The sequence below is a fragment of the Prunus avium genome, chromosome 3 (assembly GCF_965620075.1).
Source record: "Prunus avium chromosome 3, drPruAviu1.hap1.1, whole genome shotgun sequence".
Taxonomy (NCBI): domain Eukaryota; kingdom Viridiplantae; phylum Streptophyta; class Magnoliopsida; order Rosales; family Rosaceae; genus Prunus; species Prunus avium.
Window position 1 is genome coordinate 7,287,419 of NC_142286.1, and position 19,300 is coordinate 7,306,718.

Genomic DNA, 19,300 nt, shown 5'->3' on the forward strand with positions numbered 1-19,300 from the left:
GTATACTATTTGACAAGAAAATATCCGCATTTTCTTTTTATTGTCTCTCGGGAAAAAATATCGTATTGTCTAACAACATAAACATGACAGGTATCTCCAAGAAAAGGAAATTAGCTTCATAAATAAAACTTTTATTTTATTTTTTTGTGACGAAAACAATTGTTGTAGAGAATATTTATTCTTTTTAAAGGTGCTTTAGCAGTTTACTGTTCCAAGGGAGTGAGGTTTTCCCTCTCTCTCTCTCTCTCCCCTCTTCCCACCATTTCTGCAGTCCGCACTTCTTTACTTTCCCTTATATATATAATATATCTGAAGAACCTTTTTTAGTTGTACCTTTGTTAAGCTATAAGCATGCTTCTTAGAAGCTCCTCAGCTCCGCTCTTGAACTCATGGCTTTCCCACTCAAAAGACTTCTCACCAGAGCCAGAGTCACTCCTCACTAGAACCAGGTCAGTTTCCTTATCATCATTTTCTTCTTTTCACTCACCTTCAATCGACTCAACAAAGAAAACAACAACCCAAATCTTGTTAGAAGCAGACATCCCAAGCCAACCTAAGCCCAAAAAGAAGAACCCCATACCTCTAAGCCTTGGAAAGAAATCTAAAACCAAGGCCAAAAATGTTGAAGAACAAGAAGAAGAGCTAAAACCCAGCTCAATATCTTCATCTGCGACCCAAAGGCTGTTCTCAAGCTCTGGTTTGGGTGTGAAGCTCATGGAAGATGAAGACTCTGCTGTGGGGAAAGAAGACGATGGTTTGCAGACACTAGTTTTGGGTGGTGGTGCGGGAAGTAATGGTGGTAAGATATGTGGTGGTGGTGGTAGTGGGAAAGGACCGGACGGTGGAGATGGAGGGGGTTCTGGTTTCTTTGAGAGTAACAATCATGGGAGTGGGAGCACAGATGCTTATTATCAGAAGATGATTCAAGCTGACCCGGGAAATTGCCTCTTACTTGGGAACTATGCAAAGTTTCTAAAAGAGGTAAGTGGTTATAAAAATAAAGCACAGCTAGATAGCAAGCTTCCCTCTTTCTTGGATTATGGTTTCCTGTTTGGTTTATGAGAAAACTGATCAAAAGAATGGAGATTGCCATCTTAATTGATGGGTTATTCTATAACTATTTGGACATTGCTATGCTTTTTGTCTGATAAACTACATGGTTGGTTAGATTAACAATCAAGAAGAAGTAAATGATCAAATGTATTTTTCATTCAATATGTTATGTGTATATATAAATGTGTAAGTGTATATATATTTCGTGAAGATTTGATCTTTGATCAATTTGGAGTTTCTCTGATTAGCAATAATGGGAATAGGTCCGAGGAGATTATGCTAAAGCAGAGGAGTACTGTGGAAGAGCGATTTTGGCGAACCCAAATGATGCCAATGTCTTATCACTATATGCTGATATAATATGGAAAACACAGAAGGATGCTGAACGAGCTGAGAATTACTATGATCAAGCTGTTAAAACTTCCCCTGACGACTGGTAAGAAACAAGTTCCTGTTTTGATCAAAGTTTCTTCTTCATATGCGGTTTATCGAATTTAGTTCCTTTGTTTTCTTTAGCTTATATTACTTGTTTGATCAAATGTTTTGAAGTTCCTAATGTTTATAATCTTGATTGAAACTGCAGTATATTCTGAGGCCGCTTTCTTAAGAGTGGCTAAGAATATGCTCTATTTGGTCAAATTTTTCTGTCCATACATGAAGATATTTTGAGTAAATTTCACATGAATCAACATGTTTTGACTAGTAATGGAATATCTCTCGGGGTTTCTGTAACTTATGATCACATATGCAGGATTGTTTTGGATTCTAGGAGATCTCTTGTTCTGTTGTTTCTCGGTTAGGGATTTTCTTATTGGTGTTTGTTATTGTTTAAACTAACGTATCAACTCCCCTCCTTTTGCAGTTTTGTCCTGGCTTCATATGCTGAATTCCTTTGGGATGCTGAAGAAGAAGAAAAAGAAGAAGAAGAAAATCAAGGGGTTAAACATGAAACCGAGCCCAGCCACACATCTTCGTCCAATTTCTTCCATGGAGCTCCTCACCATTCTCCTTTAACTGCAGCCTCTTAGACAACTCTCTGTCTTCTAGGATATATAACATATTAGCTGTGAGTTTTGTAACATAGTTGAAATAGCATAATAGCTGATATATATGATTGCTACCTTCTGTTTCTTATTCCATACATATATACATAGATGTATAATATGTTGTGGTGGTAATGTTCCTGAGTTTTTCTTTCGATTAATATGCTCTGTTCAAATAAGAAAAGACTAGGCAGACTCCTCGGACCTCCTGTATTATTGAAATAAAGGTTTTTGTGATTAGAGAAAAGATGAGGTCTATGTATATAATCTGTAAGCCCCAGTGAAATATTTCTTCTATGCGAATCCCTCTGATTTAGTACTAATCTGCTCTATATGTTTAAAAGAAAGAGGAACAACCCTTTTCTTTTGGGGGAGAAAGACTTCCGTGAAGCGGGAATAGCATTGTTTTACTATCCCCGTTGCAACTAAGTTTTTTCTCCTTTTTGGGGGGTTCTCATTTGTCTTTTCATCCTTCTCCTTGAGCAGACTGGAACTCAATTGAAAACCAAGTGGTGTTTACTCTTGTTTGGTAGGTTTACAATTGGAAGTAAGAGCAAGTGGAAGAACTGCTTTTGTAATTTTGCATAGAAAAAAATAATAATCATATGAGGACAACTAAAATATCTGGTCATCCTTCTCAGTGCTCATGCTGTGCTTGTAATCTTTCTGATATGCATTCAACACTTGAGCTGTTGGATTTTGACTAAATGGAACTCTGATCATCTCTTCACCTTAAAATAATAATAGAAATGGAAAAGATGGAAAGGGCAAAAAATAGAAGAAAAGATGTGGAGGGAGACCAAGACCTAATAAAATATCAAAGGCATAAGTAGTGTGAGCACCAAAATAAAATCTATTTGTCATTCTGCGGGTTTCCGGATATATTATTTCTTTGTGGTTTGTAAAGTTTTGCACATATTATGTGAAGTGGGTCTCTTGATAAATGCAGCTTTGTCTTTCTTCTGTTGGTGATTATTGTCATTCTCCTCATTGGTTGATTTATTTCTTATTGCATTTATACTCTCCAAAATTACTTATCTTTTTGATGTGATATCTAGGAATTATTGGGTATGGAGGCACACAGACACAGATGAATAAAGTCATTATTTAGCTACACTACACTTGGTGGTTGCAACTTGCACGGTCAGGAAAAGTTTGGACCTTTTTCTATCTTGCATTCTACACTAACTCACTCTCTCTCTCTCTCTCTCAACATCATCATTTTGGCCCATTTTTGGGTTGGCCATTTTTTCTTGTCTCCACATGGGAAATATCTACTATGGTAAAAAGATAAGAAAAAACCTTTGCAAAGCATATGGTATGTTTAGATTTTCTCTCTACTTAGTTATATATCTTAGATTGAATGTTAGTGAGGTGGCGTGTGCAGGAGAAAAAACAAGTAAATTCTAGCAGAGAAAATCTAAGACGAGGATCTCCATCCAGAATCCTGAGTCTCTGCATTTAGATTTGGTACATTTACCCACATTTCATAAAATTTGGACCATTCAACTAATCTAATGCTTATAGCTACGCCACATCAGCAACAATAGATTTGTTTCCTTTTAAAAAAAACTGACGCTGTTCATTCCTTTGACAAAAGGGGACAAAAAAAAAAAAGGGGATATGATTTCCCCACTCCCCTTTTCTCTACTTACACTCCCTTTTTCTTTTTTATACTTTTTAATCAATTTTGTTCTTTCCCTTTCTTATTCTACCCTTACCAAGGTCTTAAATATCGGAGGTATTGGAAATATCGGAAGTCAAAAAACATGGAAATATCGCAGGAAATATCGGGATATTATCGGTATCAGAAAAAATTGAATAAAAACCACGGAAATTGTAAGAAAAACTTGGAAATTTTTATTGAAACTTTGCAGGATGTTTATTTAGTCAATTATCTATTAGTTTATCACAAAAAATTGGAAGGAAATGCATTGCATGATGGATTTAACTGATTTAAGTTGATTATATAGCGAGCTGGCAAACACCGTAAGTGTAGAAAATATGTAGTAATTAATGAAAGAAGATTAAACACACCATAATCATTTATATATAATGAATTACTACAATATTTTACACTTTATACATTGCATGGTAAGATACATGAGTGACTTAGTACCACATAAAGTTCCTATGAGGTTCAAAATTTTCACTATCTTCATCATCTTTATGTGTAGAGTAAGTATATTTTGAAGAGTAGTCATCAAATGATAAATCCCCAAAATAGTTTTGCATGTAATTGTTAACATGTCACCCATATGGATCCGAGATTGGTTGACGTTGTTCATAAGCAAAATCATTTGAAGATTGAGTCTCGGATTCTTTCCATGAGTCGCTTGATTCCATCCCAACAGGAATGGGATATGAAGGGTAGGGAAATGGTTGGTTATGAGTATAACCATAGTTACTACTCATCTCATGTGAAAATTTGTTTCTTGCAAAAAGAATTCAAAACAATACCATGTATATATATAAATATTTTAGTATTTTCACAAAAACATAAGTGATATGGTGGTTAAGGTGTTGAAGGAGTAAATTGGTTTTCACAAATACCATGTATATAAATATTTTTGGGTTTCGTATCGGGATATTATCGATAATATCTCGATATATTGCCCAAATCATTCATAAAAATGTTGAAAATATCTTCCCAATATTATCGGGATAATATCGATATATTGACGATAACACTATGGTTAGTTGTTAAAATATCGGACCCCCAAAAATCAGATATTATCGGGATAATATCGGGGATATTATCGATATTTAATACCTTGACCCTTACTATACATTAATTTCTTTTTACTTCACTTTTATATTAGTTCTTTTTCTTTATACTTAATTTTCCAACTTGCACTCTATTTTCAGTATTTTTTTTTTCCTTTAATCGAGTAAGAAATTAAGTTTTTTTTTCCTTTGAATACTGAAAATGAAGTGTAAGTTGGAAAATTAAGTATAAAGATAAAGAAATAATATAAAAATGAAGTAAAAAAGAAATTAATGTAGGGTAAGGATATAATAGGAAAAAGAAAGAACAAAATTGATTAAAAAGTATTAAAAAGCAAAAAGGAGTGTAAATGGAGAAAAGGAGAGTGGGGAAATCAGCTCCCAAAAAAATCCCTCTATCTCCATCTTCAGTTCAGCCTATCGCTCCCTTGCTTCTTCCTCCCACGTTTTGTAACATGATCTTTCTTCTTTATTTTTTTTTCTTTTGGCTTTTTCTTCTACTTTAAAAGCACTTCCAGCAGTTGCCCCTTGCCATGGCAGGGGGGGGGGTCGCATTGTAAAAAGCAATGTTGGTTTCCAGCAGTTGCCATGGCAAAGGGCAAACACTATTCATTTTTATGTTTTTTTCACAAATTTGTTTACCTAAACAATTAATTTTGATAATATTTTCAGATAAGATTTTTGGTGTGGGAAGTGAAAAATATGACTAAGTATTTATTTTTTAAAAAATCTGAATTTTTTAAGATTTTTTTTTAAAAAAATTTGTTGTTGACGTAAGCCCACCCGAGTTATGGACTTGCCCTTGGGCCAGCCCGTCTTCGTGGCCCCCACATGCAGCCCGGGCTAGCCTGCACTGCTGGAACCTGTTTTTTGCCCAAAACCCCCCCAGCTCGAGTCCGCCTTAGTTGCTGGACTTGCTCTAATGTGTCATGTATTCAATTCCCGAGTCGCGGTGTGATGAATTGTTAATTTGGCAAATTGTACTTTCTTCCTCTTCCTCGCATATTCCATGGTTTGCTGGGGATGGGTAGTGCAACAATCAATTGGGTATTTTCCTGATCAATTTTGGCTGATGACTTGGAATCAATTTCAGTAGTGTAATTGAAATTTAAAATCTATCGATAGAAGTAGATTTGCAACTTGCAATAGCTTTGTGCTTTTTAATGACTTTTAAAAAAAACTCTTGGGAGATTCTACAATAAGTATTTTATGTTAGGGATTTAAAAATAAAGTGATTTAAAATCCTGGTGAACTCACAAACATTGGATTAGTTGAATGGTCCAGATTTTATGAAATGCGAATAAATGTATACACCATCTCTAAATGCAGAGGTTCGAAATCCCTTTTATAAGATCTACTAATTTCATTAATAATTACATATCTAATAAAGATGGAAGTTATAGATTCTACGTCTACAGTAGATGTTATCAATAAATGAACCATTGAATCATGGAATGGTAGTTGGTTGGTGCCTCTTGTTGGTAAATAAGTAAAAACAACTATATGGCGAACATCAATGTTGAAATATGCAAATCATATCACAGATTATGTGGAGACAATTGTGATTTAGTTACCTTGTATAGGTCTTGATTATAGGATCTTGATTCTTTGTAATTACAGCACTTGCCTTGTATAGCCTAGCCCAGCCCTATATTACTATGTAATGTATTCATCTTTGATATATGAAAATACAGGAGTCTTCTCCTTCATTAAACGTTGCCTAGCCTCTGTTTCTTTTCATGGTATCAGAGCACCATTCCTGGTGACTCACACACCTTTAACACCTTCCGCAAACACTGAGACATGGCTGGCGACGATGAAACACCGAAACCTTCAGGCGTTAAGCCTAACACACAAGATACAGAGACCATTGATGCCTCTGATCCCTTTTACATACACCATGCGGATCAAACAGGTCTGACCCTTGTCACGCAACTTCTAGATGGTGACAATTATGCAACTTGGAGTCGGGCGATGTTGATCAACTTGGAAGCAAAAAACAAACTCGGTTTCGTTGACGGCACAATCAAGGCACCGCCAACAACCAGCACCAAATACCTCTTTTGGAGGAGATGCAATCAGTTGATTAAATCTTGGATTCTCAATTCTATTAGCCCTTCATTGGCTAACACTGTGATTTATGCCAACACCGCCGCTGAGGTTTGGTCAGATCTCAAAGAGCGTTTTTCTCAAGGGAATGTGTCTCGTATTTTTCAGATCAAGCGAGAAATTGCTGAAATGCGATAGCACCAGCAGTCTATTTCAACATATTACAACATGCTTAAAGGTCTTTGGGATGAGTTGGGATCATATCTTCCCATGCCATCATGCCAATGTAATCCAGCGTGCAAGTGTGGAGTCATGAAGGAGCTTGCTGACAGAGAGCAACAAGAACAGGTACTTCAATTTCTTATGGGCCTAAATGATACTTATTCGGCTGTTCGTACGCAGATGCTTCTGATGTCTCCTTTACCCACGGTGCGCAAGGCATATGCCATGCTCATGCAAGAAGAAAGACAACGACAAATAACTGAGAATAGCACAATCAGTTCCGTTCATGCCATGAACACATCAAAGAGTACCAACAAACAGCCTCGCAAAGTGCACGACGATGAGAACAAGAATTTACATTGCACACACTGTAATGGTGACACCCATACAGTTGATCGCTGCTACTACCTTAATGGTTTCCCAACATGGCACAAACTACATGGAAAGGCAGTCAAGCCACCCAACAAGAACAAGCGTGTGGGCGCCAACAACACCACCCAGGAACCACAAAAGGGAACTGTTACTCAGACTTTGGATGATCTGAAATTCACCCCTCAAGAAGTTAATCAGATCAAGTCCTTTTTACGAGGTGATGGTAAAATTCAAGCCTTTGCAAATGCTACAGGTATATCACATGACTCTTGGATCATTGATAGCGGTGCAACAGACCACATTTCTTCTTCACCCAAATTGATTCCTAAGAAAACCATTTTGTCTAATTCTTCAGTCAACATGCCCAATGGTTCACAGGCACATATCTCTTGTCTTGGTTCTGTTCAAATAACTCCTCATCTAAAATTGGAAGACGTGCTTTGTGTTCCTGGTTTCCGAGTCAATTTAATGTCCGTCAGTAAATTAACTCGTCATCTCCATTGTCTTATCTCATTCTTCCCTACTTTTTGTATCATGCAGGATTTAACAACGAAGAAGATGATTGGGTTGGGGAAGGAGCATGATGGTTTGTACTATTTAGTACCAGTCACCGAAGATCTTCTTTGTGAGCGTGGTCCCAGAATAGCAGCTGCTGCGTTGTCCTCCACTTCTGATCTTTGGCATAAACGCTTGGGTCACTTGTCTACTGGTCCAATGCGTGTTTTATCTCAAACAGTCCCTTCCATTTCATTTAATTTTCATTCTCAATGTGATGTCTGTCCTCTTGCCAAACAGACCAGATTACCATTTTCTCTAAGTTCAATTTCAACCAATAAACCTTTTGAGTTAATTCATTGCGATATATGGGGTCCTCATCGATTACCCACTAGCTCAAGTGCTCGATATTTTTTGACTATCGTAGATGACTACTCACGTTTCACATGGTTGTTCCTCATGAATCTTAAATCTGAAACACAAGAAAAGATCAAACTTTTTTTTGCCTATGTTAAAACTCAATTTCATTGCGACATTCAACAGGTGCGTAGTGACAATGGTGCAGAATTCCTATCCATGCGTTCCTTTTTTGCTCAAATAGGCACCCTATGGCAACATTCTTGCTCACACACCCCCCAACAAAATGGGGTTGTGGAACGCAAACATCGCCATCTTCTCACTGTTGCCCGTGCTTTATGTTTTCAAGCACAAGTTCCCCTCAAGTTTTGGGGAGAGAGTATCCTTACTGCAGCCTATATCATTAACTGTTTGCCCACATTAGTGCTCTCCAAAAGATCACCTCATGAGGTTCTCTATCACACCCCACCTTCCTATCGTCATTTTCGTGTCTTCGGTTGCCTTTGCTACGCCACTCAAACAAATTCCCTCCACAAATTTGACGCGCGGGCTCGACGTTGTATCTTTGTTGGCTATCCCGCAGGGCAAAAAGCTTATCGTTTATATGACCTCGCATCTCACCAATTCTTCTCCAGTCGCGACGTGGTCTTCCATGAACACATATTCCCATTTTCCACAATTTCTCAGCACACCCAAACAGAGCTCCCTCACGGCCCAGTTTTGCCATCCCACCCACATGACCCATTTCCTCCTGATGCCACTTTCGAGCAGCCCATCGTCGCCTCGGAAACAAATAAACCCTCCTCAGAAACAGATTCCCTCTCCTCAGATACCCTTCACCACCCTTCCGATACACATCCCAACGCCGACCTCACCACTGATCTCGACATCATCTCTGAGTCTATCACTGATCCACCAGCAACCCTCGCTCCTTTAACATCCTCCGATAATCCCATCTCAACTTCTTCCTCTCCAGCACTTCGACGCAGCACTCGTTCTCGGCAACCCAACGTACGCCTCCTCGACTACGCATGCTCACTGGTGACTGCTCCTACTCCCACTCCATCATCTTCTTCGGTGTCAGGTACTCGCTATCCTCTCTCCAAATATCTCTCTTCTTCTCATTTATCTTCCTCATATCGCTCTTTTCTGCATAATATTACTACCTGTGTCGAACCCACTTCTTTTGCACAGGCTAACCTTGATCCCAAGTGGCGTGAAGCCATGGCAGCTGAATTGCAGGCTCTTGAACAAAATCATACATGGACTCTCACCTCACTACCTCCTGGCAAACGTGCTATTGGGAGCCGTTGGGTTTACAAAATCAAGCATAAATCAGATGGCTCTGTTGAGCGCTATAAGGCGCGGTTGGTAGCCAAAGGCTACACCCAAACTGAAGGCTTGGATTATTACGAGACTTTTGCCCCGGTGGCCAAATTGGTCACTGTTCGATGTTTATTAGCAGTGGCTGCTCATCACACTTGGCCTCTTCATCAACTAAACGTCCAAAATGCTTTTCTCCATGGTGATTTGGAGGAAGAGGTTTACATGTTACCCCCACCTGGCCTTCGTCGACAGGGGGAGCACTTGGTTTGTCGACTCCGGAAATCTTTATATGGCTTAAAGCAAGCTTCACGGCAGTGGTTTTCCAAATTTTCCACAGCTATTCAACATGCTGGTTTTCGACAATCAAGAGCTGATTACTCTATGTTCACTCGTGTAAAAGGTAAATCCATCACTGTGGTATTGGTCTATGTTGATGATATGATCATAACCGGAAATGATCCTACTGCCATACAACAATTAAAGGACTTTCTCCATCATCAATTTCGAATCAAAGATCTTGGTTTGCTAAAATATTTCCTCGGAATTGAAGTAGCTCGCTCCAAGGAAGGCATCTCCATTTCACAGAGAAAGTATATTTTAGACATATTGGATGATGTTGGTTTGTTAGGGGCTTGTCCTGTGGATTTTCCCATGGAACAAGACTTAAAATTACAGTCGACAGAAGGAGAATTGTTGAAAGACCCCACTCGTTATAGAAGAATTGTGGGGCGTCTCATCTATCTCACAATAACAAGGCCTGACATTTCATATCCTGTACAAGTCCTTAGTCAGTTCATGAGCCAACCACGCAAACCACACCTTGCAGCAGCCATGCGTGTGTTGAAATATTTGAAGGGGTCAATAGGCCAAGGATTAATATTTCCATCCAACAATTCTTTGCAGCTACGAGGTTATTGTGATGCCTCGTGGGCGTCGTGTCCTACAACAAGGCGCTCCGTTACGGGATACTGCATCTTCTTAGGTAACTCCTTGATATCTTGGAAGACCAAGAAGCAGCATACAATATCACGATCTTCTGCGGAGGCAGAGTATAGATCAATGGCAGCAATTACCTGTGAACTCACATGGCTACATTTTCTGCTACAAGATCTTCGGGTCCTTCATACCGCACCTGCTCGAGTTCACTGTGATAATCAGGCCGCGCTACACATTGCGGCTAATCCTGTCTTTCATGAACGTACCAAACACATAGAGCTAGACTGTCATCTGATTCGAGAAAAAATTCAAGCTGGGCTTATCACAACTCATTTCACACCATCTAAACATCAGGTTGCAGACTTGTTTACCAAAGCACTTGGTAAACTCATGTTTCAAGCTCATTGCCGCAAGTTGGGCATGCACAATATCCATGCTCCAACTTGAGGGGGAGTGTTGAAATATGCAAATCATATCACAGATTATGTGGAGACAATTGTGATTTAGTTACCTTGTATAGGTCTTGATTATAGGATCTTGATTCTTTGTAATTACAGCACTTGCCTTGTATAGCCTAGCCCAGCCCTATATTACTATGTAATGTATTCATCTTTGATATATGAAAATACAGGAGTCTTCTCCTTCATTAAACGTTGCCTAGCCTCTGTTTCTTTTCAAGGCGAACAGGTTTATGAATCAGGAAAGTCCTGAACAATTTATTTTTGGTCGAAAGAAGTCCTGAACTTAAGCCTATGCACTGGAGATTTTATTTATTTATCTGCAGTTTTTGGTTGTTTTGATTATCAGGATGCTTCTTCATGATGAAATTTTTGCCAATTTGTGGCCTAAGCAATTCTTTAGATTATCACAAACATCATTACCGTCCAACAATTTGCTAGATTATCACAAAGATCATTACAGTCCAACAATATGCTTGATGACAACCAATAAGTTTGCCAACGAGGTTGAATTCTTATAACACATTGGCAGTGTGTGTATGAAAACCCTCATCCTCTGGACAACAAGTCAATTTTGAAAAATCCCAGATTTTCTGTTCCCCTAACACTGACCCTGCGATTGCTGGCCAAATTGCCTCCATCAGTGGCTCCCCGCTTACTACTTCTCTGGGAAGTTACCTTGGAGTCCCTCTTGTCCACTCCAGAGTGAACAAAGACACTTACAGTCATGTGGTCTCAAAAGTTCAACAACGCCTTTCTTCTTGGAAAAGTCACACCCTCTCCATGGCAGGAAGGTTAGTGTATCTCCAATCTGTTACTTCCTCCATTCCTATTTACTCCATGCAAACGATTCAATTTCCTATCAGTATCTGTGATAAACTTGACAAACTCAATAGAGACTTTTTATGGGGGCACAATGAGGAAAAAGCCAAAGTTCATCTTGTTAAATGGGATTCTGTGTGTAAACCTAAGTCCATGGGTGGTCTTGGTCTGAAACAAACCCATTTAATGAACCAAGCTTTACTTGCTAAGGTGGGCTGGAAACTTTTGCAAAAGGGCCAAGGTCTCTGGAATAAAGTCTTGCAGGAAAAATATATTAAGAGCAACCATATTCTGAATATTAATAAAGCTGTTCAAGCTGCTTGCTCTAATACTTGGAGAGGAATCCTGTTTGGCACTCAAATTCTCTCTAAAGGTTTAAAGTGGAGAGTCGGAGCAGGTAATGACATCCTTTTTTGGAAGGACAATTGGCTTGATTGTGGCCCTCTCGAGGGTCTTTCCATAATCCCTCTTTCTGAAGACATGTTACAATGGACTGTGCGGGACTTTATGTCTGAAAGTGGGTGGAAGATTGGTTGGCTCAACCAACTGCTTCCTAGTGAAATTGTTGGCAGAATTTGCAGTATTCATACGGGCTTTGAGACTCAAAGACCAGATAGTACTATCTGGGGCCTGTCTAAATCTGGAGAATTCTCTGTTAAATCTGCCTATTTATCCTTCTTTGATGAGATAAATTCTGCGCCTTGGGCTTGGGATTTCATATGGAAACTGCATCTGCCACCTAAGATAAAGACCTTTTTGTGGCTTATTGGTCATGGCAAAATCCTCACTAATGTCCAGAGAGAGAGAAGAAAGTTGACTACTGATCCAAATTGTCATAGATGCCGGTCCCTCCCTGAGACTATGGAGCATTTATTCAAAGACTGCCAGCATGCCCATCAGGTTTGGAACTCCATTGATATACCCCTTTCGTTGGCTCATACCTTCTATCTTAGCTTTGATGTTTGGATTATGATCAATCTCAAGAGCAAGATTAAAGTCTCTCACAACTTACCTTGGGTTTTGGTATTCACCACCGCTCTTTGGCACTGTTGGAAATGGAGATGCTGCTCCACTTTCAATACTGGCTATGAAGCTCCCCCCCACCTCATGCAGGTTATTCTTCAGTTTGCTTGTGAATGGTATGACATCAATAAGGTGATTAATGTTATTCATGCTAGAGAGGTTATCCAAGTCCTTTGGCAGCCTCCTTCCCTTGGAAATGTTAAATTGAATGTGGATGGTAGCTGCAAAATCAACTCTGGTTTAATATGCGCTGGTGGGCTGCTGAGAAACGCCAATGGAACTTGGATCTGTGGTTTTTCAGCTAACATCGGGTTTGGAACTATTTTGGAGGCTGAGTTATGGAGTCTATTCAGAGGCTTGCAAATGGCTTGGGCTAAAAACATTAGATCCCTTGAGATTGAGAGTGATTCAATGACAACTGTCACCTTGATAACCAAAACCTGTGAGCAATCCCACCCTTTATTCTGTTTGATTGAGGACTGCAAAGATTTAATGTGTCGCAACTGGAGTTGCAACATCTCTCATATTTACAGGGAACAAAATAGAACTGCGGACCTCCTTGCCAATATGGGGCATGAGCTCCATTTGGGTATACACCACTATGATTCTGCTCCTGATCATCTTACCAGCACTTTGCGGGATGATGAACTAGGGAGGGCCTATGATAGGGCTGTGCCTGTTTAGCTTTTCTTCCTTGGCTTCTGCCATCCTTGTAACCAAAAAAAAAAAAAAACCCTCATCCTCTTTCTAATTTTGGCAAACATTACAAAAAAAAAAAAAAAAACTGATTCGTTTCAAAATGTTGTATAGTTTTTTTTAACTCCATAACATATTGATATACAATTTTGTCATTTTATTTTAGGGTTTTGGGATAAAAGACCATTTTATCCCATTGTTCTAGAATTATTTCTTTAATTATTTTATTTATACAAACGATATCGAAACTCAAAATATTAAAATAAGTGGGATATGGGACACGTATCCTTTTTGTAGGGAACATCAACTTTGCCAAAGTAAATCCCAGAAGGACCCTAATGGTTTGTCTAAGATCAGATGGCATACGTTCAAATCACTATGGTGGTATGCATTATCTTATGTAACTTATTAAGCAACAAATCATATTTGGTTGGCCATGTTCAATAGGTCAACTCTGCGATAACAAGGATTGCTTGTGCAAAGTTTTACCCTCTGTTTGGACGAGAGAAAATAACTTAGAATTTAGCTAAAAGTCGGGAATTTGAGAGGAGAAATTGACAATTCCCTTGTTTGGCAACTTAAGTTCGGAATTTATTAAATGACGCGTAGAAAAAATCCTGGAAATTGGGGCATCAAATTCTCGAGTTTAATTTCCACCAAAATAGGCGTCACTTCACAATTTCCATAGTGTCATTTACAAAATTCGACATACAGAAATTTAAACACAGAAATCTTCAATTGCTAGAAATTGAAATGATGAAAATATAAATTCCGTCATTTTAGAATTCTATGTAATTTTCAATTCTGTCATCCAAACGAATGGAACTATGGTTTTATAAATGGCCTAGTGCGTTTGGATGAGGAAATTTAAAAGTACGAAGGATTTCATAAATGAGGGAAATTAATGTTCTAGAATTTGTAAAGTTTCTTATGTGGGTAATGGATTTAAACACAGAATTTAACTTTTATTTGTGAAGTTATCTTTTTAAAAAACTCAATTTCTCTTAGAATTTTAGAAATGACGACTTTTATATATAATTTAAAGTTGAGATTTATGACCTCCAAATTCCATGTTTTTTTTCCACAAAGAATTTCTAAATTTCTATGTTTAAAAAAAAAAATCCAAACAAGGAATTGGTTCATTTCAATTTAGATATTCTGAATTTTATCAAAATCCCTATTTCTTTTCTAAATTAAGTTATTTCCTGGATTAGGAACGTTGCCTTGTTCTCCATATAGTTTGACTCATGAAAGTTTTTTTTTTTTTGTTTTTTTGTTCAAGGGAACTTGTTCAAGGGAACTCTATTAATTAATAGTGGGAAACATTACAAAATGAGGAAAGCTAAATCCAAATGCAGCCTAACATCAACAAATAAAGGAGGCCCAAAGATACAAAACCAAATAAACAATAAAAGCCCATAAAACATTAAACAAAGAAACTCTAGATCTAGAACACAGGAGCAGCTGCACCATATAGCATGCCAACAACACCACCAAAACAGATCCACCACCACCAAGGATGAGTAACCAATACCAAGGGGTATCAAAGAGGCCAACGAAAGATGGGGGTGAGCAGGCCACCTGCGCGGAAGTGCTCCCATAATCCAAGAGTCAAGTGCAGTATGCACTTTAATCGCAGCCTTGGACCACCACACACCACCGAGGAAGAACAACAGGAGCGGTAGACGCGGAACTGAGGAGCAAAGGGTGGTGGTTGAGAACTGGCGACCATACGAAGTTGCTAGCCATGGGTGGGCGATATCACAACAAAGAAGGGATGAGGATAGTGTAGATGTAAGAAGTGGAGGGTAAAAAATAAAGGTGGTTGGGGAAGAAAGGAGAGGGAGAGATGAAAGATATAGGGTCTCACAGAGTGGGTTTAACCTAGGGAAAATCAGAAAAAAGCTAAGGAAAACTGAGGTGGAGGCAAGGAGCCCCAAATATGAGACATAACTCAGGGGAAAAACACCCATTTCGGGTGAGGAGAAGCCAGGGACTCTCAAAATGGAGGAGGAGGAAGAGAGCCCTCTTGAGAGCTCTCAGTACAATTTTTTCTTCGACTCATGGAAGTTTTAAGGTATCTAAAATGAGGCAGCATTGATACTTATTATGTTGCCATTTTTTATTATAAAGAAAAACCAAAGAAAAAGAGTTTGAATTCTGCTGCAATATCCTTGATCCCAACTGTTGGCGAGTAGAATATATCCTATTCTATTTGGGTTTTATTTATTTTTCCTTTTGTATAGATATTATGTAATTAGGATTCCACTTATTTCCTAATTAAACCCTACTAGGGTTTGTAATCTGCATTATAAATACCTTACTTCGGAGAATGAAATATATCTGAAAATATTCTACCCATATTGTTTGACTTGGTATCAGAGCCGACTTTCTGGTGACCTGTGTGTGTTGTGCCCACCCGTGTTCTACTGTGTGCCCTAATTTCTTTTAGGGTTCTTGTGTCTGTGCCTTTGCCGTGTTCCGCTGTGTGCTCTGTCGTGTTTGCGTCTCTACTGTGTTCGTGCATCTGCCTCTACTGTGTTTGTGCCTCTGTTGTCTTCGTGCATCTGCCATATTTGTGTCTGTGTTGTGATCTGTTGTATACCTTGCGTGATTTGTTGAGTTTCTGCTACAATCATGGGTGATAATTCCATTGTTGGTGCTGCTGCTACTTCTGCAAATTTGCGTGTTTCTGACTCTATTCCAGGTACTGGCTCTAATACTTGGATAATTGACATTGGTGCTTCTGATCATATGACTTATAATGCTAAATTTTTTGATGAGTTGTCTAGTAACACCCGTGACCCATACATAACTAGTGCTAATGGTTTGCCCTCTCCAATTACTAGCGAGGGCACTATTTCTCTCACCCCAACTCTGTCCTTGTCTCATGCGTTATTAGTTCCCAATATCCATTGTAACTTGTTATCTGTTGGTCGCTTACTTGATACACTTAATGCTTCTGCTACTTTCTATCCTACTCATTGCTCTTTTCAGGATCTCAAGACTCACGAGGTGATTGGGCATGGTAAACGGATAGGGGGGTTGTATTATTTGACATTACCTTCTGCACCAGTTCGTGATCGTGTCGTTAATACTGTTCAACGTTGCAGTGTCAAAGACAAATAGCAAATTTGGTTATGGCATCGTCGCTTGGGACACCCGTCATTTGGCTATCTTAAGCGTTTGTTTCCATCTTTATTCCGCTCCTGTGATGAGTCTAGCTTCAAATGTGAGACTTGTGTAATGGCCAAGAGTCACCGTACTGTTTTTCCCTTAAGTAATAATAAAGCTGCCTTGCCTTTTGAGTTAGTCCATTCTGATGTATGGGGTCCTGCTCGTGTGACTTCAAATGGTTTCCGTTGGTTTGTTACGTTTATTGATGACTGCACTCGCTTAACATGGGTGTATTTGATGAAGAATAAACATGATGTTGCCTCTATTCTCCCTGATTTTTGTGCCATGGTGTCTACTCAGTTTCATGCTCATGTTAAAGTTTTTCGGACCGATAATGGCGGTGAATATGTGAATCATACATTGAATCAGTTCTTTCGTGATCACGGTATCATTCACCAAACTACCACTCCATTCACTCCTCAACAGAATGGCGTGTCTGAAAGGAAGAATCGTCAGTTACTTGAAGTTGCCAGCTCTCTTATGTTGGATATGTCTGTTCCCCATCATCTTTGGGGACATGGTATCTTGGCCGCGACCTACTTGATTAACCGTACTCCTAGTCGGGTTCTTGATTTCAAGACTTCACTTGATGTGTTGTGTGCTTTTACTCCTCCGGTTTCGGTCTCTAAGTTACCTCCGAAGGTGTTTGGCTGTGTTGCGTATGTTCATGTCTACTCCCATCAACGGAGTAAACTTGATCCTTGTGCTCTCCGCTGCGTCTTCATTGGTTATTCTACTACTCAGAAGGGTTATAAGTGTTATCACCCGCCTACTCAGAAGGTACATGTCACTTTGGATGTTACTTTTCATGAAGAAGTACCCTACTATGTCTCTCCCTCCTCTTCAATTCAAGGGGAGAGGGGGAGTGAATTGAAGAGTTTCGGAGTGGAAAATATGGAAGTTTTTGGACCTGAAGAAGGAATTTCTGGTGAACAGGAAGCGACCGGTCGCAGGGACTCTGTGATGAAAACGACCGGTCGCACATAGGAAGCGACCGGTCGCTCGCGTCGACGAGCGACAACAGTACCGATACGAGTGACGCGACCGGTCGCGAGGAAAGCCACGACCGGTCGCCAGACGAAATTGTTGGTGTTTTCGAGCCTCTCTTAGAAGGACATAACAGTGATATTGGCGACTCTCGTACAGATGAAGAGCCTATCTCAGAAGGACATAACAGTGATATTGGCGACTCTCGTACAGATGAAATTGATAATAGACCCCCCTCTGCCCTGCCATTGCCTCAATCAAGTTGTGATAATGAGGTACTTTCTAGTGATGTGCCTACCTATTCTTTGCCCCCACGTACTACCCATGGGAAACCTAAAGTGCAATATTCTCCTGATATACATGCCAAGTCTAAATATCCCATTAACCATTATATGTCAACTCATCGTTTATCTAAGTCATATGCATCATATTTGTGTCAATTATCTAGTATATGTGTGCCAACTAAGTTGCAGGATGCTCTATCTGATCAAAACTGGGTAGATGCAATGCATGTTGAGATGGAAGCCTTGAACAAGAATGCTACTTGGGAGTTAGTTCCTTTACCAAAAGGAAAAAAAGCCGTTGGGTGCAGATGGGTGTTTACTTTGAAGCACAAGGCTGATGGTTTCATTGACCGTTACAAGGCAAGATTGGTAGCAAAAGGATATACTCAGACATATGGAGTGGATTACACAGAGGCTTTTGCTCCAGTAGCTAAGCTCAACACTGTACGCGTACTCTTATCCGTAGCTGCTAACCGTGACTGGCCGCTGCTACAATTTGATGTCAAAAATGCATTCCTCCATGGTGACCTCAAGGAAGAAATATATATGGATCCTCCGCCGGGTGTCCCTGTGACTTCTAAGGAGGGTGTGGTGTGCAAGCTACGGAAATCCTTGTATGGATTAAAACAGTCTCCAAGAGCGTGGTTTGGAAGATTTGCTGTATCCATGAAGAAGTTTGGGTATGTGCAAAGTAACTCTGATCATACTTTGTTTCTGAAGCGTCATAAAGGTAAATTGACGTCATTAATTATTTATGTTGATGATATGATTGTGACTGGAGATGATCATGTAGAGATACAGAGTCTTCAAAAGTATCTGGCTTCTGAGTTCGAGATGAAATCATTGGGTGATTTAAAGTATTTTCTTGGGATTGAAGTTGCCAGATCTAAACATGGTATTTTTCTATCCCAAAGAAAGTATGTTTTGGATTTACTTGCAGAAACTGGAATGTTGGATTGTAAACCAATTGATACCCCTAGTGAGCAGAATCATAAGTTGGGGATATATCCCGATCAAGTTCCGACTGATAAAGAACGTTATCAACGACTTGTGGGGAAATTGATTTATTTAGCTCATACCCGTCCGGACATTGCGTATGCTGTAAATATAGTGAGTCAGTTTATGCACTCTCCTAGTGTGGATCATATGGGGGCTGTGACTCGTATTTTAAGGTATCTGAAAGTAACTCCTGGCAAGGGGTTAATTTTCTCCAAGTATGGCCATATAAATGTAGAAGGGTATACAGATGCTGATTGGGCAGGTTCAGCCATAG

At 39.3% G+C, this 19,300-nt stretch overlaps 2 protein-coding genes across 2 annotated transcripts; both read left to right on the top strand.

The window, feature by feature from the left end:
- The first annotated feature begins 200 nt into the window (after positions 1–200).
- On the top strand, positions 201–2,343 carry LOC110750412 (uncharacterized). The gene is made up of 3 exons (XM_021950745.2): positions 201–981; positions 1,317–1,489; positions 1,916–2,343. Exons 1-3 carry the CDS (start codon positions 352–354, stop codon positions 2,079–2,081), a joined length of 969 nt encoding a protein of 322 aa, XP_021806437.1. The 5' UTR covers positions 201–351; the 3' UTR covers positions 2,082–2,343.
- A 4,346-nt stretch (positions 2,344–6,689) lies between these two features.
- On the top strand, positions 6,690–8,050 carry LOC148295521 (uncharacterized). The gene is made up of 2 exons (XM_088250239.1): positions 6,690–7,719; positions 8,007–8,050. The coding sequence occupies exons 1-2, from the start codon at positions 7,101–7,103 to the stop codon at positions 8,048–8,050; spliced, it is 663 nt and encodes a 220-aa protein (XP_088106365.1). The 5' UTR covers positions 6,690–7,100.
- The last annotated feature ends 11,250 nt before the right edge of the window (positions 8,051–19,300 follow it).

Excerpts from the sequence above, each read along its gene's own strand:
- LOC110750412 (XM_021950745.2), top strand. The coding sequence starts at position 352 with ATGCTTCTTAGAAGCTCCTCAGCTCCGCTCTTGAACTCATGGCTTTCC. Across the intron at positions 982-1,316 it reads ATGCAAAGTTTCTAAAAGAG|GTCCGAGGAGATTATGCTAA; the intron begins GTAAGTGGTTAT and ends TAATGGGAATAG. Across the intron at positions 1,490-1,915 it reads AAAACTTCCCCTGACGACTG|TTTTGTCCTGGCTTCATATG; the intron begins GTAAGAAACAAG and ends CTCCTTTTGCAG.
- LOC148295521 (XM_088250239.1), top strand. The coding sequence starts at position 7,101 with ATGCTTAAAGGTCTTTGGGATGAGTTGGGATCATATCTTCCCATGCCA. Across the intron at positions 7,720-8,006 it reads AGCCTTTGCAAATGCTACAG|GATTTAACAACGAAGAAGAT; the intron begins GTATATCACATG and ends TGTATCATGCAG.